Below are 27996 nucleotides of genomic sequence, written 5' to 3'. Positions count from 1 at the left end.
CTCAGGCAGGACCAGAGCAGCAGAGAGGATGGAATTTGGAGAGAGGCCCCAGACCCCATACCCCCGCTCTGTTAATTTGTTTGTGTGTTTGTCTAACTTGCGCGACTGGGGAAATCAAGCTCAAAGGGGAATGGGACGGACCCCCGAGATGAACGTCTAGGTTGATAGACAGACACACAGAGGTGAACAAGGACTCTCCTGGGGGGCAGGGAAGGAGTGGGCAGGGAAGCCTAGGATTTAAGAAGACTTCCTTTGGGACGGTTAAAGATTAACCAAGTCTCACAAGTTGCTACAGAGAGTCTAGCCAGGAGGACTGTTCGAGGGAGGGCGGCGAGCGGGCGCGGGTTTGATTTCTGAGCCCTATAAAAGCCCATCCTCCGATGGCTGTGACAATGTGGTCGTAAACCCGTCCGGGGCCGGCCAATTTGCATATTTGGAATGCGCCGCTATAAACCCGGCTGGGATTTTGCAGCAATTTCTTAGATGTAAAAATGAGATCTCTTTAGCAGCGGGCTGGGCACACTCTCTCCCTCTGTCTCTGCCTTGAGCCTGCTCTCCTTTCCCGGCTCCGGGCTGGAGTTCGGGCCCGGCCTAGGCGCTCAGCCGCCACGAGATGGCGCACTTCCGATCAATGTCAAAGCCGCCGGGGAGCCGGGAACCCCAGCGCATTTCTTGGCCTTTGTTCGCTTTAGATACTAAGAGCGGCACGTTACATTATTTCACTTGTCCCGCTCTCCTTCGTATCAAAAAAAGGGGGGCTCACCTTCAAGAGGTGGTTGGTGTTGTAATTTAAAGCAACGCGCCTTCTCTAGGCCTCGCAGGCGTCGCGGCGCGGAGAAGCCAGCTTTCCCTTGGCAGTGATTTCGGAAATGTGTCAAGGTAAGAGGCCACAAGTTTAGCAATTTCAATCTGGCTGGGGCGGGAGTGGGGCCGGTGTCTGAGCAGGGCTGGGAAAGTGGCTGGGTTTGTGAGCTGGGGGGTGACGCTATAGGCGCTCAGCCCACTCTACCCCCCTTCTCTCGTCGCCTCCTAAGGTTGGAAAGCAGGGGGAGGAGGCCTCAGTGGAAAAGCTGACGATTTTAACTCTATGCGCCAGCATTTCACCTAAGGCGATCTTTAGATTTTGTAGAAATATTCAGAATGGGATGAACCTGGGATGGGGAGCATCCAAGCAAAAGGGTCCCAGCTGTGCTGGGATACAGGATTGTGGTGGTAAAAAAAAAAAAAAAAAAAAAAAAAAAAAAAGGTGGGGGGAGATGGCGGGACTGGGGAAAACTGAAAGTTTCTACTCGAAACAATGAGGTGGTCAGCGACCGTAGCTGCTGGGGCAGGCTTATTCCCTGGGGCAGAAGTCAGGGAGGTAGCTGGTTTCCTACTATGTGCGATCTCTAGGTTTGCCCAGCAGATTGGGGGTAACATTTGTTCCAAAAAAGGTCAATTCAGAAAAGTAGCATTATATTTTTGAGGCTCCCAGGGAAGTCTGTGTTGCTTATTTGGAATGTACCACTATAAACCTGGCTGGAGTTTTGCAGCAATTTCTTAGATGCAAAAATGAGATCTTTTGCACATTTTGCAAATGCGCAAAAAATGTATTGGTAAATACCTATACATTTTCAAAGGCTGGCACTGAGGATAAACTCTGATCAGTTTCTCCATCAGAGTTGTCATAAAACAAGTTTTAAATAATCATATCACTTACATTTTGGAGGCCAGATTCAAATTTCCTCTTTTCCTAGTTTCAAATATTTTATTCCAGTATGTTTTCATTCTTTTCTCGAAATGGTTATTTTCTTTTCACAAATATACTGTGCATGGGTGAATAGGGGGGGAATCTCAGAGAAAGTATGTGCCGCCTGTGTGTGCATGTATAATTTTGCCGATCACAGTCACTGGTCTTTGTTGAGCATGGTGTCCCAAACTCTGCCAGAATAAAGCAAGGAGTGGGCGCCCACACGGTGCTCTCTGCAGCCTGAGCCTTCCCTAAAATCCCAAAGCTGCCTCTAGTTTCAAGGCCAGAGGCAGTTTATGATGGACGAAACTAAGGATATTGCAATTGAGGGGTGTATGTGAGGGGTGAATGAAAAGGCCCCAACACTCCCCCCTTCAGGAGAGAAGGGTCAGTTCAGTGGTTGGATATAGAAAAAAATTTAGGGACACATTGCACCTGATTGATTCTAAGCAGACACATCAAATACTGTATCCCTGAAAAGGCTGACATTCTTAAAGATGAACAGGAGAAGAAATTTACTGCTCACCCCCCAAAATTTTAAATATGCAGTGAATGCGTGAATCAAAAAAGTCCAGAATTTTTGTTAAAGCTGGATTTGTGGAAGTAGCATTTATTTTTCCTCTCTGGGGCTGCATCTCAACTCCACAGCTGATCAGATAATTCTGAGCCAAGAAAGCATTGAGAGTGACCTTCAGATACAAATTGTTTACTGGCTATCTCAATCTCAGTACCTGGTATTTTTTATAAGAATAATTTTTGGTAATAACAGTTTATTATTTCTCGTGGTTTGCAAGGGCCTACTCAGGAGAAGCAATCCGCTATCTGGTGAACTGCATGGTAATCCTTGCCAAAGGGCTTATTTCACCAGCCTGGCATTTACTTCGGCTCCATAGCTGAAGGGGCATGTAATTAACCAGGTAGAAATGAGCAATATTTACTCCTAAATAAAATGTGGGCCCTGGCAGCTGCACAGGCCTGGTTGAAGCAAGTAGACACCAGAGAGTTTTAGGTCAAAGGCATCCTGACCAACAAGAGAGAAATTCGGCAGCTGGGAAAGAGGGTGAAAGAGAAAAAAAGAAGGCAAATGGGCGAGAGGGAGAGAGAGTGTCCAGAAGCCAACCCATGCTGCAATTGAATTGTTTTTCTTAATCTCTTGGGGGTAGGGAACCCCCGGAAAGCTGAGATGATCGATAAATGGAATATTTCATTGAGGAAGCTAACACCTCGGTGTTACAGTCTGGAGAGTGTGGAGGCTTGGGGGCGGTCGGGGATGCTGGGAGCCCTAAGACTGACTGAGAAGGCAGCCGGCGTTTTACTTGAGCTTCTGCTGTGTGGATATCTTCTTGTTCGAACCAGCCAGCCAGGCAGGCCAGTCTGCTTCCCAGGCGCATCTGCGGGCTCTCCACACACTCTCGGCTCAGCAGTGGAGGTGGAGTGGCAATCTGGGCCAGAGAGGGGATCCCACACAGGCTTACATATTCTTTTTTTTTTTCAAGCAAGAAACAGCACAAACTCAACATCCCGTTTGGTTTATTAGAAGGGGGGAAAAGACGCTGGAGAGAAACATCCAGCTTTCCCCAAAGGTCCGTGAAGACCCAAGTGCCAATGCCATGGTGTGTGAGCCCTCAGCAGGCCTTCCACCTCTGCTCCACAGCTGAGGTGGCCTTCTCATAGCAGATGCGGTACCAAACTGATATTTGTAACCTTGGTTGGAGCGTGCATGCTCTTGGATCCCATTCAGCCTAGAAGCCCATTTGGCCACCCTACAGAGCTCTAACTAGATTGGGCCTGAGCTGCCTACAGCCGGGTACCCAGCTTGTCTTACTAGTCAAACTGGCAGGGCTGCTGATTTCCCGGAGAGCCCTGGAACATTCTGGAGACTCCAAGGAAAAGGCTTTGAGGGGTCTGTGAACTCCCTGAAAATAATGGGTCAAATTGTAGGAATGCACAGATGTGCATTTTTCACAGGATAAGAGTCAGAACGTGGCCTTAGATTTACCAAAGGGGGCCTTAACTTCCAAAAAGTTTAAGAAAGACGGTTTAGATCTTTAGAGCGTTGTCTTTCACTTTATTTTTTTAGCCTCCACCATCTCAAGCATTCTCTCCTGTGGCCACTGGTCCTTCCTAACCTGTGGGCTGGGAAGTTGCTTTCTGCATTTTGTCTGAAAAGGCACCAAGTCCTGGCTCACTGGCCTGCTGGGGCTCATTCTCCTCAAGGGACCCTCTCCTGTACTTGGAACCTACTTCCCACTGGGCAGAGATTTCCTGAGAGGTATGGACAGTGCTGAGAGGCAAAACCCCCTTCTCAGGCAGTTCTCAGCTTTGTGGCATTTCCCAGTAGCACTGCTGAGCATGAGAGTCCCAGTCAGTTTCACTCTCCTTACAAGGTGGGTAAGGACCAAGCCCATCTGGGGAAGGATCCTGGGCTGCGTGGTCTAAAGCTTTTGGTACTCAAGTTCGTTGACCTCGTGAGCCTAGCCCGATTAAAATTTGCCTTGGCCTTGTGCGTTTGAGCGATATGGAGAGTGAAGGACAGATCCTGATCTCTCGGCACAGACCCCTCACTTGATTCAGCTGCGCCGCTACTGCAGCCTCAAGACCCTGTCGGATTGGAGAGAGCTGACTCTCTCATGCTCTCTCTCCCCTTTTCTCCCTCTCTTTTCTCTCCCTCTGTCCTTCTTTCCTTCTGTTCCTCTCTTTCTCTATCCCTCTCTTCTCCACCCCAGACGTCCAGTCTGCAGAGCCGGTCACCGCGGGGCACAGAGGTGTAAGTGGCTGGAGCGCAGCGCAAGCGGTGGCACGGCCTCCGGGTGCTGCGCGCCGAGCAGCGGCTGCCGGCAGAGACCGCAACTGCTTACTTGCATCTCAGAAGCCAGCATCAGGGCTCTGCCGCCAGCTCTCCCATACGCTCTCTCTGGGTCCTCTCAGGGTCGGCTTCCTCCTCCGACTGAGTTCATGTTGGGAGGAACAAGGCCAAGTGCCTGGCAAATCACCCGGAAGGCAAGGGTCTTTCCCCGCCGCCGCCCGCAGCGGGATCCCGACGTTCGGCAGCTCCAGTCAAGCACTCTGCAGGGAGCGGAGCTGGCGTAGTGGGCAGGCCTGGGGCATCCTGGAGAGCTCTAGCCCGTAGGCCAGGGGCAAGGCAGCGACCTCCTGGGCTCCCTGGATCCGGCCGGAAAAGGTCGCATTTCCTGAGACATGTATGAGGCCCACACTTGGGGGCTAGCGCCTGCCGTTTCCAGTTGACTAAGAGCGCGGTCCCTAGAGCCAGGGAAGAAGGAGGCCCCGGTGTCTGTTGAGCAAAGGGCCTGGCCTCCGAACGCGCCTATAACTGGGCCACGAGCCCAGCCAGGCCTCACAGAGAACGGATTTCCTCACCGCGGGCCTCGTTAAAATGCGCACTCTGCGGGAGTGAGGGATGCCCCAGCCGTGGGTTTGGAGGGGAGGGAGGAAGAGGGGAGGGGACCGAGACGCAGGAGTGTGGTGACACTCGTTCTTGTCGTAGCCTCCAGCAGCGTGCGAATGCCAAGGCTAAAGGGAGAGTTCGAGAATTGTGTGGCAGAGGTGTCCGTTTGCCACTCCCCCTCCAAGTTTCCCCCTCCAGGTCTTCGCCTCCCGGTAAGCCAAAAACCCTGAAGATCAATATTTCTTTCACTTCCCCCAAAGGCGTATGAGCTTGGAGGCTGCCAGGGTGATGTGGCTGCGGGGTGGCTGGACCTCCCTCTGGCCTTGGAGTAAGGGTGGGGAAGTCTCTCAGCCAAAGTTGTCAGTCGCCTTGACCCCCCACTCGTGGCAGCCCACCAAGGTTCACCGACAGGAGCTGCAGAGAAGGCGAGCCAGGTGAGCACGCCATAGGTAAACATCCTAACTGGATCAACCCACTGGCGGAGGAGGAGCGGAGCGCATACGGGGTTGAGAGGCCAGGGCGTTGCATTTTGGGGAGAGTTCTGTGAGGGATGCAAGAAAGAAGTGGCAACTGCCGGCTTCCAGTCTGCTCTGCATTTCGGACACTCTGAGGATCCTGGTGACCTTAGGAATAGGTCCACCACCTTGGGGAGACAGCTCCAGTTCCAGGGCTGAATGGGAAGAGCTTGAGGCCCTGACGGCCCCCCTTAGTGTCTAGAGTGCACCGAGGTCTGGTGGCTGATTCCGAAATTAAAATGGGGAGCACCCAAGGCGGGCCGGGGTGCGCACCGTAAACACCCCACTTGTTAACTGCGCGGGGCCCAGGGGCCCTTCAAACAGGCCCCAAAGGAAGGCGCGCGCCTGGGCATGGGGGGAGCGAGCCCAGGGGCCAGGGCCCCTACCAGCCACGTTGGGGCGGCCCCCGCAGCTCCTGGCCTTTGGGCTGAGGTATTGGGTGTGCGTCTCGCGGCCCATCAATACAGATTACATATTTATATCAATCGCGGGCTCGGAGGGCGCCCTCGGAGAGCGGCCCCGCGCCTACGAAACCAAACTGGGAGTGGTCGCGCGGAAACTCTGGCTCAGGATTGGCTGCGGGCGCTCGCCGCGGTGCGGGGGGATTGCTAATCGTATTCAGCATGTTTTGCACAAGAAATGTCAGCCAGAAAGGGCTATCTGCTTCCTTCGCCAAATTATCCCACAACAATGTCATGCTCGGAGAGCCCCGCCGCGAACTCTTTCTTGGTCGACTCGCTCATCAGCTCCGGCAGAGGCGAGGCTGGCGGTGGTGGCAGCGGCGCGGGGGGCGGCGGCGGCGGCGGCTACTATGCCCACGGCGGGGTCTACCTGCCGTCGGCCGCCGACCTGCCCTACGGGCTGCAGAGCTGCGGGCTCTTCCCGGCTCTGGGAGGCAAGCGCAATGAGGCGGCGTCGCCGGGCGGCGGTGGTGGCAGCGGGGGCCTGGGTTCCGGGTCTCACGGCTACGCGCCCGCGCCTATAGATCTGTGGCTGGAAGCGCCCCGGTCATGCCGGCTGGAGCCGCCCGAAGGGCCGCCGCCGCCGCAGCCCCAGCAGCAGCCGCCGCCCCAGCCGCAACCACCCCAGCCCCCGCCGCAGGCCACCTCGTGCTCTTTCGCGCAGAACATCAAAGAGGAGAGCTCCTACTGCCTCTACGACTCGGCTGACAAATGCCCCAAAGGCTCGTCCGCCACTGCCGAGCTGGGCCCCTTCCCGCGGGGCCCGCCGCCTGACGGCTGCGCCCTGGGCACCTCCAGCGGGGTGCCAGTGCCTGGCTACTTCCGCCTCTCTCAGACCTATGGCACCGCCAAGGGCTATGGCAGCGGCGGCGGCGCGCAGCAGCTCGGCGCCGGCCCGTTCCCTGCTCAGCCCCCGGGGCGCGGCTTCGACCCGCCACCCGCGCTCGCCTCCGGTTCTGCGGATGCAGCCCGGAAGGAGCGAGCCCTCGATTCGCCGCCGCCCCCCACGCTGGCTTGCGGTGGCGGCGGCGGGGGCTCGCAGGGCGACGAGGAGGCGCACGCGTCGTCTTCGGCTGCGGAGGAGCTCTCCCCCGCCCCTTCCGAGAGCAGCAAAGCCTCGCCCGAGAAGGACTCCCTGGGTAAGCAGGGCGCGCTGAAGGGCCGCAGTCAGGCGGGCCGGCAGACAGGCAGACCCAGAAAAGGGAAGGAGCAGAGAGCCAGGAGTCCGCACGGCAGCCGGCCGGCCTTGGCCCGAACTGCAGGCAGGCTGACCTTGTGAACTTGCTTTTTAATATTTGGGCGTGGGGACGCAGTAAAAATTCATGTCAGGCTTAGCGCCCCACACCAAGACGTCCTCCGACTGGGGGCGAGGACACCGGCAAGCAGCTCCCCTCTTGTGCGTGCCCTTCTCCGAGCCCCGGAGCACCCTAAGCGGTGGTCTGGGCCCAGCCTGCCAGGCGCGGCCCACGCGGGGGGGGGGGGAGGAGGGGGAGGGAGGGAAAGTGTCTCGCCCGCAGATAGCGCGGATGTTTGTAAGGCATCCAAAATAAGCAGCCGCCAGCACCAATAAATAAGCCCATTAACCGGCGAAGTTCGAGTTTACGATCCCCCTTGCTTTTTTCAAAGTTGCTGGAGGGACGGGAATTCTCGTTGCGGGGAGAAGAAAAGGCATATGCAGCCCGGATGCCTGGGCCCTGATCTGAGAGTCAGAAAGGGGCCATTTCGCTTCCCCTGGAACTCGAAATCGCCCAGATTGCACGTCCCTGGCTCCTGGAGAGACGCGAGGCAGGGCCCTTGACTCCAATCAGTTTTTCGTGCCTTCCCCATGTCCCATCTATGTCTTTCTTCCTCTCCTCATCAGGCCTTGGGCAACCAGGGAACTGGAGTGAGACACAGCCACGTTGCCTGCCCCCCTTCCAAGTAACCATTCTGTGCCCCCAGCCTGGGAGCTGCAGGAAATGCTTGTCTGCCTTGGGGCGAGAAGCAAAGAAAGGCGTTAAGTTCAAGATATACAGCCTGCCCTCCCAGGCCGTTCCTTCTGCAAGCGCCTGGCAGCTTTGTGTTAAAACAGGTGTTTGGAAAAAAGTGGAGGAAAATGTAAATTGGGAGAGTAGGTGTAGATTGGAGGCCCACTCGATTTTGCACATGACTTTTGGAGGAATTTCTCTCCCTGGGCATGCTAAAGGGGGGCATAACTCTCTCTGTGTGACTCAGGGCATCCCTCTTACGGTAGGCACGATCCGAATTCACCCCTGCGTGCGGCCCGCGGGGCCTCGATTTAACCTTCCCCTCTTTATTCTCTTAAATGCCAGGCAATTCCAAAGGCGAAAACGCAGCCAACTGGCTCACTGCAAAGAGCGGCCGGAAGAAACGCTGCCCCTACACCAAGCACCAGACGCTGGAGCTGGAAAAGGAGTTTCTGTTCAACATGTACCTTACTCGAGAGCGGCGCCTAGAGATCAGCCGCAGCGTCCACCTCACGGACAGACAAGTTAAAATCTGGTTTCAGAACCGCAGGATGAAACTGAAGAAAATGAACCGAGAAAACCGGATCCGGGAGCTCACAGCCAACTTTAATTTTTCCTGATGAAGCTCCAGGCAATGTGGTTCTTTTCGCTTCCAGAGAGCCGTTCTGCTCCCTCTGTCTTCGGCTCTGCCCAGGAACTTGCACCTGTGCCGGAGCCCCATTCCTCCCTCCCACATTCACCATCTCGCTGGCCGTTACATCTGTGCAGGGCTGGTTTGTTCTGACTTTTTGTTTCTTTTTCTGTTTGCTTGGTGCTGGTTTATTTGTTGTTTTCTGGGGGGAAAAGCCATATAGCGCTAAAATTCTATATAGAGAGATATTGTCCTAAATGTAAAGCGGTGACAGGGCTGGTTTGCTGTCTCGGGGTTCCACTGCTTGAAGTGGCCTCTGTCCTCCCGGTGGAGCTGGTTTCCTGCAGGGCCGGCAAACCTAGCCAGAAGGCGGAGGTCGCATTGTAGGCAGCTGAGGTGTCTGGCCTGAGGTCAATGGTGCAAGGAGCCGCCACCGGGCTTGCCTGCCTGGAGTGCTGGGCTGTGTTTAATCAGGGGATACAGGCCCCTGGGTTTCTTTTTTCTTTCTTCCTTTCTTCCTTGGCAAAGAGAAGGGCTTGCAGGCATGGACACGCAGGTTGGCAAAAGGGCTTGACTTTGGCTGATTGGCAAAACTGAGAAAGTCAGAAAGATTAATTTTTCCTTCCTCTGTAAGATATCCCAGCTTTAAAAGAAGAAAAGAATGACCAGGAGAAGGAAACTTCTCTTCCAGTTTGTGTAAGGTCTCACATTGTGGGACTAAATTACTTCACTTACTCTGAATTTCCATGCCCTTCTGGCTGTAGATAAATAATCATATGTTGTTTTGTTTATACCTGCAGATTTAGTGGATTTTTTTGTCATTAAATAATTGTTACCACTGGTAACACACAACAAGCACACCATAATTCTCCCTATCTTGTGGAGGTTTTTTTCCTCGTTTTTCCCTTTTTTCTTTTCTTTTCTTTTCTTTTTCTTTCTAAAATTCATGGAAGCCAAGGAGGGCTGGGGCAAGCAGAATAGACTAGAGAAGGGAGACACTGTTGGGTTTCCTTTATACTGTGAAGTTACATGCATAAAAGGGTCAAACCTGTAGGTGCAGAAAAAGAAAAAACTATAAAATACAAATCTGTATAAATGTCTATTATTATGAAAAATTGCCAATCTTGTTTTATGCAAATGCATTCTATCGTTATTATAAATGTTAGTTCTAGCTCTATTTACTTCTAATCTTAAATCAGAATAAATTAATATTGTAATGCTGCTGTGCGTGGAAAAGACGATGTTTATGTTCTTATAGAAGAATAAAAGCTGTGGAATGAAGCTTTTTAATTTTACCTTTTTTTTTTTTTTTTACTTCTTATCTTCACCTTCCACTTTATCCCGTCCACCACTTTTACAACAGGAGGACTAGCCCGCGCCCCCTGCAATTACTTTAGGCATCTATTTAAATATTACCTAGACGGTCGTAATTTGTCTGGGCCCTATAGCCCTGGTGCCGTAAGGTTTGTCGGCTTTTGTTCAGTTTTATGACTTGCTAGTATATCTGGATTGTGGCTGTCTTGGACCAGTGGTTTCAGTTGAGAGGGGAGCTGCATAGACAGAGGAAGCCAAACAGGATTTCTTTCGGTAGCCCCCGGGGAGGTTCGCAGAGGCTGGTTATTTCGTGGGTCTCCGGGTCCTAAATGACCCCCAGCCTAGGACTCCGGGGAGCAGGCTGGGCCCACAGCGCGTCACTAGCGTCCGCAGCAGCGGTTAGGTAGACCGCGGCGGGGCTGCATGGGTCCTCCCTCCCCCAGCAGGCCTCCCCGACCTGGTCGGCCTCGGCGGGGCCACGCGTTTCCTGCTCGCGGGAGGTGGGGGGGGGCGACAGCAGGGGGGAGGGGGCGCAGGAGCGCGCGCCCCGGCTGGCTGGCTGGCTGGCGGGGAGGGAGAGAGAGGGAGAGCGAGTGGCAGGGAGCGAGCGCGGGAGGCCGAGGCCAGACAGGGAGCCGGACTCCTTGCTGTCCTTTGCGCTTTCGAATCGCCCAGGGCTGCCGCCGCTCGGCGCCGCGCCGGGTCGCTGAGCTGCAAGATTTGGGAAACCAGCCTGCACACTGCTCGTTCCCTCCTCTCTTCTCGCTTTCTCCCCTCCTTCCATTTTCCTCTCTCTCCTTTACCTTCCTTCCCTTCTTCTCCCAGGTTTACCTTACCGGGGCCGGTGGCTTCTCCCTCCGTGATGCCTTAGCGGCAGCCCGGGACACACAGTGACAGCGGCGGGCGCAGGTTGGCGAGGGGCCGGGCGCGATCACAGGGTTCTCCTTTGGCGGCGGCGGCGGCAGTAACGGCGGCGGCGGCGGGCGAGGCAGCTCCGCGCGGGCAGCACCAGAACTGGTCGGTGATTTAGGTAGTTTCCTGTTGTTGGGATCCACCTTTCTCTCGACAGCACGACACTGCCTTCATTACTTCAGTTGAAATCGTCTCAGGTACCTGTGCGCGCGGGGGCCGGGCCGGGCGGGGCATCCGGGCCCTGGTCGTGCCAGGCCTGCGGTGGCAACCTCGGCTTATCCCGCGCAGGAGCCTCGACGCTGCCTCCTTCTCAGCGCTCTACCAGGCTGCTGGCCTCACCCCCCCGCCCCCACCTGGCCCGGAGCAGGTACGGTCAGGTTAGGTGCTCCTTCGAGGACGCCAGGGGCGTGGTAGGAATTCTGGGCCTCGGGCCATTCAAGGTCAGGGGCGCACGCTTCCATCCTGGGCCTCCCCCGCTCCAGGCCTGCGCCTGGCTAGGGACTGCCATTCTCCTGCAAGGCTGGGACACCTCCAGCCCCAATCCAGGGTATGGGATCAGGAAAGATCCCTTTGCTAGTGGAGACTCAGTCTAAATTATGAGGGACCGGGCTGACAGGAGCTGGGATCCTGGCTTTGTCACTTACCCTTCTCTCTGTAAACCGCCCTCTTCTCCCAAGAGCTGCCTTTGACTCTTCCTTCTTTCCTTCCCTCCTTCCTTCCTCTTTTTTCTCTTTCTTCTTTACTCCTTCCTTTTTTTCTTTCCTTTTCTTTGTTTTTCTTTCACCTTCGGTCTATGTCCAGTTTTCTATCTCCACCTCCTCTCCTCCCCAACATTCCTTTGGGAGGGAACCGGGAGAGATCCAGGGCTTGCTTGGGGAGAGCGGTGGAGGGAGGGTGTCTTATTTTTCTATGCGCGTTCAAGTAGGGGTCGGAATCTGCAGAGGAAGGGCTCGAGGGTCGAGGCTGTCGAGGGCTGTGGATCTGGGCCTGGTATGCCACGGCGCAGACAAGGTCTCGGTTACGATCACGACCGGATGGCGGCGGCCTGGCGTTTCTACTCCACAGCAGCCTAGGAGATCTGATTAGGGGCATTCGCGGCGTTTCTGTGTGCCCACTCCGAGGGCAAGGAGGCCTGTCGCCAACTTCACTGGGGAGCTGAGGCTGAGACCTGGGCTGAGGCCTAGCCAGGCTCGGTGGAGCATCACGCAGGGAACTCTGGCGGGAAGCTTCCTCGGCTCTCCCGGCCTGCGAGTCCAGGCTCCGGCTTTAACCGCGATAAGGGAGCCCCGCTAGGGCAAAGATTGGCTGCTTGCTTGCCAGTAACTTCTGTCAGGTTCAGATATGGCATCCTTGTGGGGACAGATGCTAGAGAAGGGAACCCTTCCAGTGCCAGTCTGTTTCAAATAATAGGGGAAAGGAATCCTAAATTCCAGAACTGTTGGAATACAAACTTGAGTCCGTGTTCCAAGTTGTAGGCCACGGTTTGAAGCCAGAGGGACCATTCTCGCTACAGGGAACTGAAAACAACTTCTACCCCTCCATATCCCCCAACACACGTGCGGGCCTTCAGGCTAAAGCCCACGGAGCAGCGCTTCCCTTCCCAGCTCCAGCAGCCCAGGAACTATTTTCACTGCTCAGCCTGCCCTCCTGTTTTCTGAAAGCCCGGCATAGGGCATTCGCCTCAATTCCTCCCTGCCATTTTCAGGACCTGAGTATTGGATTTGTTTTGGAGGCCAAGGTTTTTGAACTCTAGAAGGCTAGAAGAGGCATTTTGTAATCACACCCATTTATTGTTTCTGTATGCACACACAATCCTTTTCACCTCCAAAATAAAAGCAGACACAAAAGCCTGAATATTCTCTCCCCAAACCTGTGGGCTAAATAGGGATAACATTTAGTTTTGTGATTTCCCTCCTTTCTAGGCATCAGTAGAGACTGCTTAATTCTCGACGCCTGCTAATCATTTAGTAAGCGTCCTATTTGGGGGCGCTAAGGCTATTTAAAGAAACCCAGCCTTTTAATTTAAAAAAATACTAATAATCACTGGTGTCTTCTCTGGCTACAAAAAAAAAAAAAAAAAATGGAAACGGCAAGCAGGCGTATCCAGCCCGTTGGCAGACAATTACAATTAGGAGTGAAGGTTTCCTCCAGGGTTAATTTTTCTTAATGAAAATCTAAGAGGTCGATATTTGGGACACCCGGGGCTGCGGTGAGGGTGCGGATAAGGAGGAGGAATTTACAGGGAAAGGAAAATATTAGGCAGGAGGGGGCCGAGGCGGCCAGGACCGGCCACGTGGGAGTTCATTGTGTCGGCCACTTCCCTCTTCCGGCGCGGGCCGAGGAAGGGGCACCCGGTTGGTCTCTGCGCGGCTTCGCAGCCTCATTCTCGGGGAGAGCCTGGCATTTGAGGGTCCCCGCCTGGGATAGGGGTGTATCAGGGTTTGGGGGATTACTGGAACAGTTGGGGAGGATGAAGGCAAAAAAGAAGATGGAAGCGACCGATGCCGCCCGCCCGCCCGCCCTCGCCTCCAGGGAAGTGGGCTAATGAGAAACACACTCTTGCAAGCACAGTGTTCACACGTGAATTTAATTACCCCGTTTTTAGGAGTCGCCTCTTTCTGTTCGGGTTTGGAGTAGCTTTTTGTTTTTGTTTTTCAATTAACATCTAGGCCGAGGCCTTTTAATTTACCTCTGAAAGACTCTAAGGGGTGAGAAATACCTTCCTCAATTTGGCCAAACTAAGGAATGGGATTAAAAGTTAATGCCCTGTGCCCCTCCCCGTTTTAATTTCTAGCCCTGGACTTGAGCAGCGGCCCCTCGCTTTGGGCCTTGTAACTCTGCCGAGCCTCGGGTCGGGTGGGTAACCGAGGCGGGCCCGGGATAGGAGCCAGGAAGGAAGGAGCCCTGAAGGACTCATACGGGGACCCGGAGGCCAACCGCTCCGGTGCGGGCCTCCCGGCTACTGGAGCCGCGGGATCTCTTAGGCGGGTCTGCCTTTTCGCCAGCGGACTCGCCTTTCATTGATAACTGCCTCGTGTTTTTTCGCAGCTCAGATTCAAGGAATGCGACGAGGCCTGCAGAGCTCAGCGTTAGGGCCTTCGAGGTTGGAGCACGGGGCTGGGCCGCCTGCTGCGTCCGCCGGGGGTGGGGGATAGTGATTCCGGGCTGACCACGAGCAGGGCGCGCTGGGCTCGCGTGTGCGCGGGGTTGGGGCCGAGTGCGGGTCACAACCAGGTCCGCAAGCCCATCGCCTCAGGGACGGCTGGCCACTCCCTTTCTGGCCGCTCCTCGGTCGGGCCCTCGCTGGAGGCTCAGCGGAGAATTCGGTAGCTGTCCGGACGCCCTGCGCTCCAGTCGGGCAGATTACGGGGGCCCACAATAGGTGCCGCCCTCTCGGCGGCCCGTCCCTGCCCAGCGCCCTCCGACAGGGGCGGTGGTGGCTCAGTTTGGGACGGATACTGCGTTGAATTTGACTTTTCTCGACCGGCCCCGGGTAAACTCGAATCTCCTGGGACCACAAGGATTATTTACAGGGAGCTCGCCAACCAAACACAACAGTCTAATTTAACCTTTCCAAGTCCTCGTAAATTTTTACAGCTGGGAGCCACGACGAGTCAAATGGATCTGTTGGTCGTTCCCAACTTCCCACCAGCCTGTGTGGCTTCTGAAACAATAACTCCTTATGAAATATCATAAATATAGATTTAAATACAGTAGAGCGAGAATGCGATTTGGCTGCCTTTTTATGGCTTCAATTATTGTCTAATTTTATGTGAGGGGCTCCGCCGGCCGCACTCGCACGCGGGACCCGCGCCTTGCTGATGGCGTGATTAATTGTGATGTAAAATAGTCCGCTTAAGAAGTGTGTGTCTGGTGGTGGCGGTGGGAGAGGGAGGGAGTACAGCGGCAAGGCCAGATTTGATCTTTTAATCTTCGTTGGCCACAATTAAAACAAACCCGATCGTGGAGCGCTGCGATCCCTTTGCATAAAAACATATGGCTTTTGCTATAAAAATTATGACTGCAAAACACTGGGCCATTAACAGCGTGCGGAGTGATTTACGCGTTATTGTTCTGTCGGCCGGGCACGTGACGCGCGCGGCCAATGGGGGCGCGGGCGCCGGCAACTTATTAGGTGACTGTACTTCCCCCTGGTGCCACCAAGTTGTTACATGAAATCTGCAGTTTCATAATTTCCGCGGGTCGGGCCGGGCCGGCCGGGCGCGGGGCACGGCGATGGCCACCACCGGGGCCCTAGGCAACTACTACGTGGACTCATTCCTGCTGGGCGCCGATGCCGCGGATGAGCTGGGCGCGGGCCGCTACGCGCCGGGAGCCCTGGGCCAGCCCCCCCGTCAGGCCGCGGCGCTGGCGGAGCACCCCGATTTCAGCCCGTGCAGCTTCCAGTCCAAGGCGGCGGTGTTTGGCGCCTCGTGGAACCCGGTGCACGCGGCGGGCGCCAATGCGGTGCCCGCGGCAGTGTATCACCACCATCACCACCACCCCTACGTGCACCCCCAGGCGCCCGTGGCGGCGGCGGCGCCGGACGGCAGGTACATGCGCTCCTGGCTGGAGCCCACGCCCGGCGCGCTCTCCTTCGCGGGCTTGCCCTCCAGCCGGCCTTATGGCATTAAACCTGAACCGCTGTCGGCCAGAAGGGGTGACTGTCCCACGCTTGACACTCACACTTTGTCCCTGACTGACTATGCTTGTGGTTCTCCTCCAGTTGATAGAGAAAAACAGCCCAGCGAAGGCGCCTTCTCCGAAAACAATCCTGAGAATGAGAGCGGCGGAGACAAGCCCCCCATCGATCCCAGTAAGTGTCTCCTCCCTGCAGACTAGCCACTGCCTCCACGCCGGCCACCCGGATCTGCCGGCCCGCCAGCTTTCTCCGGAACCAGCCTTCGCCCGCGCTAGGAGCCTCCTGAGCAAAGGCTGGGAGCCAGAAGTTGCTGTTTGGGAGGCCTCGGATGGGGCCCCAAGTCCTGAAAGCAGTGACAAGCGGGCGCGCCGGGCTCCGGGGGAGGGGAGGCGGCTGTTGCCGAGAGAGGGGGCGGGGCAGGCGCTGCGGTACGAGCCAAGACCCACCGCCCCTTTCCTTGGCTGCCCGGGACCAAGACAGAGATACTTTGGGAGATTCTTCGAAAGCAACGCGGCAGAGAAAGTCTTTTGTGCGGCTAGATTGTCCGGGAGCGGCGGCAGCAACTGCAGCCAGCCGGGGCAGCCTGACCCGGGACGCTGGGGAAGACTGTTGATTCCCTCCACTTCTTACTCCAGCCAATGGCGGTGTAAATCCTGCCCAAGATGTGGCTGCAGGCGACCGGGACACGAGGGTCCCCATGCTAGATTATTCAAATAAACCCGAGAAGTGATCAACGGTCTTGGGGTGTCTAGGGGCACCGTGCCGGCCTGCCCAGCTCCCACGGCCTTCCAGGGAGGTCAAAATAAGGAGTGGGGAGAGTAGTAGAAGGAAAGGTGGGAAGGGAAGATAGTCAGTGAGAGGGAGAATAGAATATTAATCTTGCTAAGGAATGCAGGGCAGAGTGGTTTCCCCCTGTGTGGCAAGAAAGAGATCTGTTTTCAAATTTCACTTCTTACACAATGTGCGGAGAGCGGGAGGAAGGAGAGGAGGGGACCGGAGGACAGAGGAAGAGAAAGGAGGGCCTCAGAGGGGAGGAGGGAGCCGAGGTTTTACGGCGTGCAATTGTAAGTGACCGTCCCTGCGTCTGTGCCAGGATTCCATTGTGTTGGAGGCTCGCCTGCCTTCCCTAACCAATTCAGCAGCGTCCTGAACTTTGGCTGAAGACCCCAGGAGTTTTCCTAGCCCCCAGCGGAGAGGGGTGGGTGTGCTGCTTCTCCTCCTAAATCCCTCCTCTCTCTCGCTCCCACGCAGGTAACCCGGCTGCCAACTGGCTCCACGCTCGCTCCACGCGGAAGAAGCGCTGCCCCTATACAAAACACCAAACGCTGGAACTGGAGAAAGAATTTCTGTTCAACATGTACCTCACCAGGGACCGCAGGTACGAGGTGGCACGACTGCTCAACCTCACCGAGAGGCAGGTCAAGATCTGGTTCCAGAACCGCAGGATGAAAATGAAGAAAATCAACAAGGACCGAGCAAAAGACGAGTGATGTGACTCAAGTTAATTTGAAAAGAGAGCGAGCTAGAGAGAGAGAACTGCCCGTCCCCTTCTCCTCCCCCCACCCCACCCCGGCCTCCACCACCCCGCAGAAAGCGGCTCTAAACTCCAGGCCTCATCTCCCCCTGGCAAACCCTGCTCAGGCTGGTTCCTTGGCCTGCCGCTTTGATGGAGGAGGTATTGTAAGCTTTCCATTTTCTACAAGACAGAAAAAAGGGGGGGGGGGCATTAGCGCTGATGGCTGTATGTGCTAGCTTGTATATATTTTTTAAAAATCTACCTGTTCCTGACTTAAAACAAATAAACAAACAAACAAAAAAAACTACCTTTTTATAATGCACAAGTGTTGACGGCAGGCTGTATAGTGTTTAGTCTGTGTAGTTAATTTAATTTGCTTTTTGTGCGGCAGAGCGATCTGCCCAGATACTTGAACACTGTTTTATTGTGGTAATTATGTTTTGTGACTCAAACTTATGTGATGGGTGATGCACCCGTTGTGATTGTGAAAGCTAGAATTCGATTTGAACTCAGGTTGTTTATGAGGGGAGAAAGCAGTTGCATAGGGGTATAGCTCTGTAGTGGAATATGTCTTCTGTATAACTAGGCTGTTAACCTTTGATTGTAAACTAGCTGTAAGGATTTCCCAGTGAAATAAAATTTTAAAAAAAGAAAAGAAAGGGTTCTCCTGGACGCATAGATTCATGGTTTTCTCCATTTTTGAAATGCGGACATTTTAGTCTCTACAGGCTCTATAGACCTGTCTTGTCCATTGTGTATATATAATCCACATATTAAAGAAAAAGTAATCAAACAAGTTTGAATATTGTTTTTGCACCAAACAGTGAGGAAACTTGGAGCTATACGTATGTGCAGAAGGTTACTACCTATGGTTTACGTTTAATTTTAATTGGGGGAAAATGAATGCTTATTGTAATGGAGTTAATTTTATTGATAATAAATTATACACTATGAAACCGCCATTGGGCTACCGTAGATTTGTATCCTTGATGAATCTGGGGTTTCCATCAGGCTGAACGTACACTGTATATTTTGCAAGAGTTACCTCAAGGCCTACTGACCAAATTGTGTTGAAATACTTAACTTTTTGCCAAATAAAATATTGATCCTTTTCTAATTTTTGCGGGTCAGCTCTTTGCACCTTCTCCGGGACAGGGGAGCCTGGGTAGAGTCTGGGGTGGGGGCGGGCTGAAATGGAGGAGGACAGAACTTCAGTTTAGTCTCTAGCGGGCCTTCGGGAGCCAAAACCTGCAGCAGCCAGGCTCGGACGGGCGTTAGCTCTGCCTACCAGGCCGGCTGTCTGGCGATGCAGGCAGCGGAGGAACGCTGGACAACAAGGGTCGGCGAAGCCCTGCTCCCGGCTTTGTGTCCATTTGCGGGACAGCGGGGAGGCCTCAGAGAAGTCGGGCTGGGGTGTCGCGTACGGGTGGCCAGTGGCTGGGAAAGGCCACTCTTTCATCTTGGAGCCCCAAGAGTTTCCCAAACCGGATCCATGGCGACTACGGGGAGGCCTTCTTCCCTGGCGGGGGGACGGGGGTGGGAGCTGGGGTGGGGGCTGCGGCAGGACCGAGAGCTGAGGACCTGCCTCCTAAAGAATCTGCCAGAAGGGAAACTGGAGCCCGGCCGCCCCAACGTGGCCGCGGGCACGGACAGTCAGGGGCTCTCAGGGGACTGAAGGCCTGCGCCCCCGCGCCCTGCCAGGCCTGCCGGGGGGTGGGGGGCCTCTGGGCCCCGCCCCGCGCACCCCTCCCAAGCACAAGTCCTGACAGAGGCAGAGCCCAAGCAACCGACCAGCCCCAAGCACCATAAAAGAAAATGAGGGCTGTTACCGTTTATGGGGTGTAAAGGGCTGCGGGGGGAACGGCCACAACTTCGGAGGCCTGAGCGCCTTCTAGATGTGGAGGAGGGTTCAGCCTCATCTTCCCCTTTTTCTTTTCTCGCCTTCCCCTCCTCCCGACCCCCCGCGATTTCTGCGAAGTTATCTGTGTTTGGGCTCCGAAAAGGGGAGCCTGGGCGCCGGGGGATGGGGCGTCCCCTTTCTCCCACCCCCACCCTGCCGCCAGGTTGGGACGCCCTCTGTTGTTGCAGACAGAAGGAACTTCAAAGAATGGGCAGTAAGGGTGTGCCATAAAGGCCGGGTCTGCGAACTGTCTGGAATTCGGCCCTTAATGAGTTTACAACTGTCCAGCCCCAATTAACATTTTCCACCAAAGCCCTTTCATTTGTTTGCTCTGTCTGCCGCCGATAAAGCGGCTGCGGAAACAGCTCACTTTTATGGGCACTGCCCTCTCGGCAGCGTAGATTCCGGGCTCCGTGCAGACCCCCCGGGGATAGGCCCTTGCCCAGCTTTGGGAGTGGGACGCCCGACCCGCGGCGGCTGCTGACGAAGTTCAGGCCGGGCTGCTGGGCTGCAGTGTCAAGGTGGGGCCAGCAGATGGCAGTATGGCTCCACGCAAAAGGCGCCCGCGCCGCCATCTCCCGCCGCCTTGACTCTGGGAAGTTCCTAAGATGTCGACTTGATGCAAGCTTTTTTGGAATGGGAGACCCAGATTTGAGCGAACGGTGGTCATATATTTTCGGTGCAGCTCACGCCTGGACAGAAGCCTCGCTGGGAAACAAAAAGGCAAGCGGCGGGGGCTCGCCTGGCCTGCACCGCTCCCGCCCCCTTCTCCCCCATCCCGGGGGCCTAGCGCTGCGGGGCTGCAGCTGTCCGGCGGCTATGGGGCAGTAGCTCCAGGCGCGGGGACCGATTTAGGGTCACCGTTCCCAGCCCAGGACAGGCCTCGGGGCATCACGACGACGCTCGGAGAACGCGACTGACCGGCGGACAGACACAAGGACTAAGGCCTACAGCCCGTGGACCTGGTGACCCCCCCAGAGGGTGTGCAGAGGGCATACACGGTGGCCAAGGGTCCTGCGGCGGCCCGAGAGAGAGCCCCGAAGTCTACGCCCCGGTACAGGGTCGGGAGAGCCAGCACCCGCAGGCGAGCCAGGATCCCGGGACTAGGCCGCCTTAAAAACGTGACGATAAAATTAGGCGGCTGAAAATTGGGCGTAAAGGCATTCTTGGTAATTGTCTGGTGTGGGTATGGCAGGATGGGGAATCCCGGGGGACAGACCAGGAACTGCTTTAGTTATTCTAAAATAAATGTGATATTTAAAATAATTATATTAACATCCCAGCTCCAGGATAGGAGCTCACGTGGTGAAAGCCTCCCTTGCTTTCTCTCGCCGCCGAATTTCCTGAGTAGTGGAGGCACTGAGGTTACTCTGGCGTCCCCTGCTCAGGAGGCGAGGAGGAGGAGGGAGGGAACCCCAATCCAGGCCCAGCCTATTCTCGACCCTGGGCGGGGGAACACGCCTCAGAGCCTTCCAGGAGGCGGTACGGAGCGCCGGTGCGAGGATCAGCCCCGGGTGCAGAATGGTTTCAGAGGGAAAACGCAAAAGCAAACAGAGAACACTTCGAAGCACTCCCGAGCCCTGTGAACACACCACGCGGTGCATTTATTTGGGTTGTAATAATCTCCGCCAAGCCCACAAAATGTTTACAACCTGCATCTCCGCGCTGTACACGCTGTAAAACCGGGGACTGGGTTTTTGGCTGCCATCTCTCCTATCTCTCTCTCTCCGCCCTTTTCTGTTTATATACACACGTCGGTATTACAGACACACGCCTTCATTATATTTCCTTATATAATACATAAAATTTCACAACCTCTGATGAAAGGGGTTTTTATAACTTCCCCAAGAGCCGCCCGTGGCCGTGTATCCAAGCCGCAGATACAAAGCTCGATTTATGTAACTACAAATAAATGGCGGAGGAGCAGATCGGTGGCGACCGCTTCTCACCACCGATCACGGAGGCTCCAGGTAGGTGCAGGCCGGTTGGGAACTCGGCTTCGTGGACTGCCAGGCGGGGCCTCTCTTGCCCTTGGCCTGCCGGTGGCTGGGAGGCGGCTCTCCCTGCTCGGCTGCCAGGGAACCGATTCCCTCTGAGCCGCGCAGACAGGACCCAGAGCCAGGCGGAGCTCCTTTGCACTTGTCAGGGATGAATCCGCCCCCGCGCCGCGATGGAGGACTGCGCACTAGGTGGAGAAGAGACGCGCAGCCCGCGAGACGGGTGCGGGTGGAAAAGTTTACAGAAGCAAATCGCCAGCCACCCGACTCCCGGCAGGCTCCATTCGCTGACCCAGAGCCGAGTTTACCTTCTTAGCTGGATTTAAATATTGAGGACTGTTTCGTAACGAGAAGCAGGGGAAACACACTCTGCTTGGTAGGTAGGACCCCAGCTCCAGGAGAGCGCTGAGAAAATGTCTTTAAATAGACAGCTCGGCTGCTTAGAAACTCGCCTTCACGTGCCTGCCCCAGGTCGAGCGTCAACGAGTATTTCTGTGAATATTATCACATATAACCCAGTGCAGGTGTCTCTGTTCAGCCAAATACATAGAAAACCAGAGGCTCCAGAACACGCGATTCAAGAGGCCATATTGAAAGCCTGGTTTTGTCTGGCCTTTTCGTTTTAAAATCCCGCTGCAGAAGGCAAGAGGGGAGAGAGAAGCTTAGAAACGAAAGGGAGGTTTCAGCACCCGCGGGACTCGGCCAGTTGGCTGACTTGGGTTCAGAAAGGCCAAGGCCTTGCCGGCAGTATATGGATCCTCTTTGGCCCAGGAGGAGGTTCAGCGCGTCCTGCCAGGACAGCTTGGACCTGCGCCGGACAAAACCCGGGCAGGGGTGAGCCTATGGTACAGACTCCCGGCCCTCTTGGCTGGGAACGCGTTCTTTCCTGCTCTCCCAGAAATCGCTCCTCCTCAGTCTGTCGGGTCGCCCCACGAGGGCAGGTTCTACTTTAAACGCCATCGCTGTCGGCTGCTCCAGCCACCGGAGTCTAGACAGACGGCGGCGGCGGGGCCCGTTCTTTCTCTTTGCATCTTGCTCTGTGTCACCCGAGGAACAATTTATTGGTCTAAAGCTGTCTAGTTCCGCCTCTTTGATCTCCTAGCCTTCTTCTTGTTTGTTTGGTCTTCCTTTAACTTTCTTAGGCTTTTATTTCCTGCCAGAAAGTAATGCTATTTGGAATATTTGGTATTTTCTTCTCTTCCAGTCTTACCCCACCATTCCCCGGCGGAGACACACCATCATCCTGGTCCTCCATAAAGGGCATCCCTGGATATTGCCGCACTATGGCCCCTGTGCCCCCAGGGGAAATCACCAGGCACCCACCTGCCCAGACAGCCCCCGCCTCCCCACTCATGCCTCAGGCAGTCCACTAGGCCAGAGCTGGGGCTCTGTTGCATCCAAGCATGAACCCTTCTGCCACCTTTTGTGCTTCTGGGACCCCCTGAGAGCGTGCGGTGAACGGGGGCGGCCTGGACCCTCTGAAAGTGATGGGAAGCGTTTTGTATACAAGGAATCAAACTCTATAATTCAGAGAATTTCCGGGGCAATTCCATTGTGAGGTCGGGTTTATGGTGTGCAATAGAGCTGAGCAGTAAAATGCGTACTGACCTGGCTGCTGGGCTTCCATCGAAGCCTAGGCAGTTTATGAGGCGTTTAGGGGAAGGGTTCGCCCCACCACCCTGTAGGGAGTGGTGGGCAGCAGGGCATTCTGCTGCTCCAACCCTGCGCAGAGGTTGGAGGCTTGGGAAGGTAAGCTCCGAGAGTTGGGGCCCTGGGTGGGAGTGAGTGAGACTACTTTGAGCTTCAGTCTTGGAAAGGTAAAGCCAGTCCTTGGAAAGGTGAAGCCGCCAGAGCTGGGTGGCCTTTTGGGAAAGGTCCCCCTATTTGTTTTGGGGGTCTCCAAAAGAAATGGAGATCTATAGTGGGCTGCAGTCCCCAGGCGCCCGGGCCCGCTCTCTTCTCCAAATTGGCTCTAAAGCATGTATTGCTCTCAGGCATCCAGGCCCATGAGGAGCTAGCTGAGGCCCAGGGGTGGCCCCAGTGAAAGCTACCAGAAACCTTACAGCACCACTGGCACCTGGAAAGTGTTGGCCTGAGGTTCCAACAAGCTGGGGGAAAGAGACTTGGTTTCCCTTGAGGGAGGGGGAACCAAGGGTTGCAGGGAGGACAAAAGAGTGTCCGGCCGTTTCTTAGGCTGCCAGAGGCCAGCCAGGTGCCCAGGAGAGAACGCACAGAGCCTGCCGGGCCAGAGGTGTCCAGGAGGGGGGGTGGAAACCTCATGTTAATAAATCTGCTGGCAAATGAGGCTCATTAATAGATAAATATTTCACTGTTTCCTTTAGGGCAGATAAACAGTGCGCTGCCGATTAAGGAAAGGAAGCTGAAAGACCTTGACTTTATTCCAACCACATGGTTCCAGTTTGTGGTGGCTTTCTCGCTGCAGCTGAAAGCGACGCTGCGCCTGCCCCATCTGGATCAGAGTCTAAGTCGGCCTCCGGCCCACTGGACCTGGGAGGGGGGAGACACAGGCAAAGAGTCGATTTGCCCAGAGTCGAGACTTGCCCACCCGGCCACCGTGGGGCGGGCGGGTACTCGGAGTGCGGAGACCCTCCCTGGGCTGCGTCAATGGGCAGAAAGAGGGGCAGGGAGGACCCGCAGGCTTGGTCCAGCGTTCGGTAATAAGCAAGAGGGGACTGCGCCCGGCCGGCTCCGCGCGACCTCTGCAGGCCAGGGGTCCAGGTTGGCGGCGGGCTGAGCGCCCGCGCGGAGCCTCAAGATTCCTTTTCCAGCAGGACGCGCCAGGCCGGCCGGGCGCGGGCAGATTCGTTGGCCACATATTTGAGCCACTTCCCCTTCCATTCTAGGCTGCCGCGGGCCCCGCGAAGCGAGACCACCTGTGAGGGCTGCTGAGATTGGCTGAGGCGATCATGTGGGCGGTCACGTGCTGCGGCGACCTCCGTCCAAAAGAAAATGGGGTTTGGTGTAAATCTGGGGGTGTAATGTTATCATATATCACGCTACCTCGTAAAACCGACACTGAAAGCTGCCGGACAACAAATCACAGGTCAAAATTATGAGTTCTTCGTATTATGTGAACGCGCTTTTTAGCAAATATACTGCGGGGGCTTCTCTATTCCAAAATGCCGAGCCGACTTCTTGCTCCTTTGCGCCCAGCTCGCAGAGAAGCGGCTACGGGGCGGGCGCTGGCGCCTTCCCTTCGACCGTACCGGGCTTGTACAATGTCAACAGCCCCCTCTATCAGAGCCCCTTCGCGTCCGGCTACGGCCTGGGTGCCGACGCCTACGGCAACCTGCCTTGCGCCTCCTACGACCAAAACATCCCGGGGCTCTGCAGTGACCTTGCCAAAGGCGCCTGCGACAAGGCAGACGAAGGCGCGCTGCATGGCCCGGCCGAGGCCAATTTCCGCATCTATCCCTGGATGCGGTCTTCAGGTAGGCGCAGCCACTAGGCGGGCCGGGTGGGCGCGCGGACTGGGAGCTGGGAGCACAGGGCTGGGAGCGCGGGGCTCGGAGCGCGGAGCACGGGGCTCGGAGCGCGGAGCGCGGAGCAAGGCGGCTGCAAGCCGGCGGCCCCGTGACTCCTGGCGGCTCTGCCTTTCTGGTTTTAATTAGAGCCAAGGCGCCATAGCGTGGAGAGCGCATAGCATTGTATGTAAATGAGGCTCATAAAACTTTTTATTGCCCAATTAATGGGTTAGATCCTCGTAAATTTATTTAACTCCATTTGCCTTGTAATTTCAACACTAAGTTTGTTCGCTATTCTCTTCTCTCTCTCTTTCTCCCTCCCTTTCTTCTCTCTCCCTTCCTCCTCCTTTTCCTTTCAGCCAGGCTTTTTTTTTTTCCTCAAAAGCAGGGAGAGCCAAACCCTTTAGGGTCCCTCACACGCCCCTGTGCCAGGGGCCATTTAAAGGCGGGGATGGGTGTGTGGGAGTGGAGACAGAGAGCTGGAGTGCCCTAGGAAGGTCCGGGGTTGGGGGCGCGGGCTGCTGGGGAGGGAAGGCGCCCCTGGAGTGCTGGCCGCCGGAGAAGGTCTCCCTTTTGCCTAACTAGGCGGGGAAGCGGCCCGGCTCGCCTTTGAATGGCAAAAGCGCAGCATCTCCCACTTGCCCACACTCTATATTTACAATTTCTCTTTGTCAGGGGGAAGCAGGACATTGTGGAAGCCTAGCCGGCTGGAAAGGGCGGTTGTAAAGTTGGGATTCTGCGCCTTCCCTCCTCACAGAGCTGCCTGCGCGTCTCGCACCGCAGTCGGGGTCTTCAGCTAACACTCCCGCTCCTTCCGCAGCTCAGTTTGGGGGCGCGGGGCGGAGGGGGACTCCCGCCTAGGTCAGGGCCGGGAGGAAGGTTCGCGCTCTGGGATGGCGGCCTGGCTAATGCACTGTCCTGTCTGTGTCCCTGTCGGTTGTCTGTCCGTGTGTCCATGTGTCTGTATGTCTGCTCGCAGGGCCGGACCGAAAGCGGGGCCGCCAGACCTACACACGCTACCAGACGCTGGAGCTGGAGAAGGAGTTCCACTTCAACCGCTACCTGACGCGGCGCCGCCGCATCGAGATCGCCCACGCGCTGTGCCTCACCGAGCGCCAGATCAAGATCTGGTTCCAGAACCGCCGCATGAAGTGGAAAAAGGAGCATAAGGATGAGGCTCCGGCCGCTTCCGCCGCCCCCGAGGGTGCCGTGCCCGCCGCCGCTGCAGCCGCCACCGCCGACAAGGCCAACGACGAGGACGACGATGAGGACGACGAGGAGGAGCAGGAGGAGGAGGAGGAGGAGGAGGAGGAATGAGGGCTGGAGCCAGGGCCCAGGCTGCACCAGACAGTCGGGAAGTGTCTTTAGAGACTGATTTTATTTACAAAAGTGGAAAAAAATAAAAAGAAAATGTTAAAAAAAAAAACCCAGTCCCCAACCTGCACCCAATCTACCCCATTACCCGCTCCAGCTCCCAGCTTATTTGGACTGAGCAGCCACCTAGACTGGGTCCCCTTGGGGATCCCCTCTGCCTTCGAGGACCACCCCCCAACAGACACCCCCAACCCCAGTCCCGCCAGCTTTGCTCTGGCACGGTTAAAATACTACCTAGCACAGGCCTCAGGGAGAGGCACCCCCAAACTACCTATGGGCCCAGCCCCAGAGGGCCTCCACTCCCAGGAAGCTCAGACATGTCCCAACACTGTCAGACAGCCAACACCTCCGCCATACCTGCAAGGACCTGACTCTCAGTACTACCTACTCGCCCCAAACTACCTATTTTGTGCTGGCTGGCTCGCCTGCTACCTAGTGCCGAACCCTCCCCCCTCCACGGCCAGGCCTCTGCTGCTTCCGGCTAGCAGCCTTTGGGGTCTCTGAGGCTGTGCTGAGAAGGCACTGGGGTCCGGGGACCAGGGCATTGGCTTCTATTTAAATGGAAAAATAATATATTTATTCCAAAGCATTCTAAGTGCTGCAATCTAGAATCCCTCCTTCTTTGACCTGGGCACCCCATGTTCAAGCCCATCACCCCCTATTTCTGGAAAGGAGCATTCCCAAGCTAGCTGAAGGCCTCTGGGTTCGCAGAGATGCTCCCAGCCTCCCTGCTCCTCCCCTGGCCCCTGTGTCCTGCTGTCCAGCCATGTTGAATATGTACACCCTGACTTTTCCTACAATGGCAAATATTGTATATTTGAACAAGTTTTTTTTGGTCATTTATATAGTCTTGGAGCTCATTTGTAAGGCAATGTCCTGACTTGGGAAGGATGTGTTAATGGGGTGACTTTGTAGCATGGTGTGTTGTCTTGACCTAACTCTATAGCGTGTGGGGAGGGCAGCCCTCCCCAGTGCCTGCCATCTCCTGTGTTGTCCTGTGTCCCCCTCATCCCTCTTGGCTCTAGCCTGGGCTTCCAGGAACAGGAGGGTACACTTCCTGTCTTGCCCAGTTAACAGTGTTTTATGTAACAGAAAAATAAAGATGCTCGATGACAAAGAAATGTGGACCGCTTTATCTAGGGGGGAGGGGCCCTGGGGAAGAGAGGGTGAGCATGAGTGGAGAGCAAGCCCTGGCTGTGTCTGTGTGGCCAAAGGGGCTTTGGGACAGCAAAAATGGAGGAAAGAATAGGGTCCATGTGCTGGGTGTCACGTATTGGTGTATACACGTTGAATCTCTTTTCATGTGGACTTTTTATGTGTAGATTCATATAGGTGTGTGTACCTCTTTTTGTATGTGTATTTCTGTGTATTTTTGAGTCCATAATTGTATGTATTTCTTTGTCCATAATTGAGTGCAGGTGTTTTTGTGTGTAAACAATTGCAGGTATTTCTGTGTCCATAATTGTGTGCATGCGTTTCTGTGTCCATAATAGTATATGTGCATTTCTCTGTGTGGAGATTTTTGTCCGGTTTGCATGTGTGTACAAACATCTTCCAGATCCCTTGAAAACGGAATCTTCGATCGATACATTATATTCTATGAACCTCCCCCAAAACCTCTATAAATTCCATGAGAGAATCCCAAATCCACCCTTTCCTATAAGGTTATAGGGTGGGCTTGGAAAGGGGTATTACCCTGCGATTGATTCCGAATTTTCCACGAGCCCTGAACCCAACCCCGGGATAGGACGCGGGATTCAGGGCCTCTGATGCAGACCCCAACCCCACATTCAGGCAAAGCGAGGGCGCCCCAGGACCCAGCACTGAAGCTGAGGGGTATGGGAAGGGGCAGCGGCCGCAAACCCGGCTGCGAAACTTTGGCGCTGGCGTCTGGATGCGAAGGATGAGGGGCTGGGGAAGGGGCGAGGGGTGGTGGGGACAGCGCAGAACAGGGTGAGCTCGGCGGGCGAAGACCTCGACTCCTGTCTCCTGCTTGGGTTGGGCCCACCTCTTATTACTCTTAATAAACCCCGGCCCAACTGGGTCTGTAAAACCTGCGGCCCCAAGTCAGGGCGGCCTCGGTGGTAAGATGGCGCCGGTGTAAGAGCTGCCTCCTCTTAGTGATGGGGAAAGGGTCATAAATCCGT

General features: G+C 55.5%; 3 protein-coding genes and 2 long non-coding RNA genes across 5 annotated transcripts; 4 read left to right on the top strand and 1 right to left on the bottom strand.

Annotated features, from left to right (window-relative positions):
* The first annotated feature begins 298 nt into the window (after positions 1-298).
* LOC133096822 (uncharacterized) lies at positions 299-5273 on the top strand. The gene is made up of 3 exons (XR_009701843.1): positions 299-879; positions 4456-4496; positions 5235-5273. It is a non-coding gene; the product is annotated as an uncharacterized LOC133096822 (long non-coding RNA).
* A 310-nt stretch (positions 5274-5583) lies between these two features.
* Positions 5584-9965, top strand: HOXA10 (homeobox A10). The gene is made up of 2 exons (XM_061198605.1): positions 5584-7250; positions 8424-9965. Exons 1-2 carry the CDS (start codon positions 6290-6292, stop codon positions 8696-8698), a joined length of 1236 nt encoding a protein of 411 aa, XP_061054588.1. The 5' UTR covers positions 5584-6289; the 3' UTR covers positions 8699-9965.
* On the bottom strand, positions 8664-11283 carry LOC133096821 (uncharacterized). The gene is made up of 2 exons (XR_009701842.1): positions 10860-11283; positions 8664-9302 (listed from the first exon to the last, which is right to left on the bottom strand). It is a non-coding gene; the product is annotated as an uncharacterized LOC133096821 (long non-coding RNA).
* Positions 11284-15073: 3790 nt separating this feature from the next.
* Positions 15074-18210, top strand: HOXA9 (homeobox A9). The gene is made up of 2 exons (XM_061198606.1): positions 15074-15751; positions 16829-18210. Exons 1-2 carry the CDS (start codon positions 15172-15174, stop codon positions 17065-17067), a joined length of 819 nt encoding a protein of 272 aa, XP_061054589.1. The 5' UTR covers positions 15074-15171; the 3' UTR covers positions 17068-18210.
* A 5693-nt stretch (positions 18211-23903) lies between these two features.
* HOXA7 (homeobox A7) lies at positions 23904-27015 on the top strand. Its single transcript, XM_061198620.1, has 2 exons — positions 23904-24442; positions 25455-27015. Exons 1-2 carry the CDS (start codon positions 24064-24066, stop codon positions 25790-25792), a joined length of 717 nt encoding a protein of 238 aa, XP_061054603.1. The 5' UTR covers positions 23904-24063; the 3' UTR covers positions 25793-27015.
* The last annotated feature ends 981 nt before the right edge of the window (positions 27016-27996 follow it).

Source organism: Eubalaena glacialis, chromosome 8, assembly GCF_028564815.1.
Source record: "Eubalaena glacialis isolate mEubGla1 chromosome 8, mEubGla1.1.hap2.+ XY, whole genome shotgun sequence".
Lineage (NCBI taxonomy): Eukaryota > Metazoa > Chordata > Mammalia > Artiodactyla > Balaenidae > Eubalaena > Eubalaena glacialis.
Note: the sequence above shows the minus strand (reverse complement) of the source record. Positions and strands in the feature narration are given on the sequence as shown.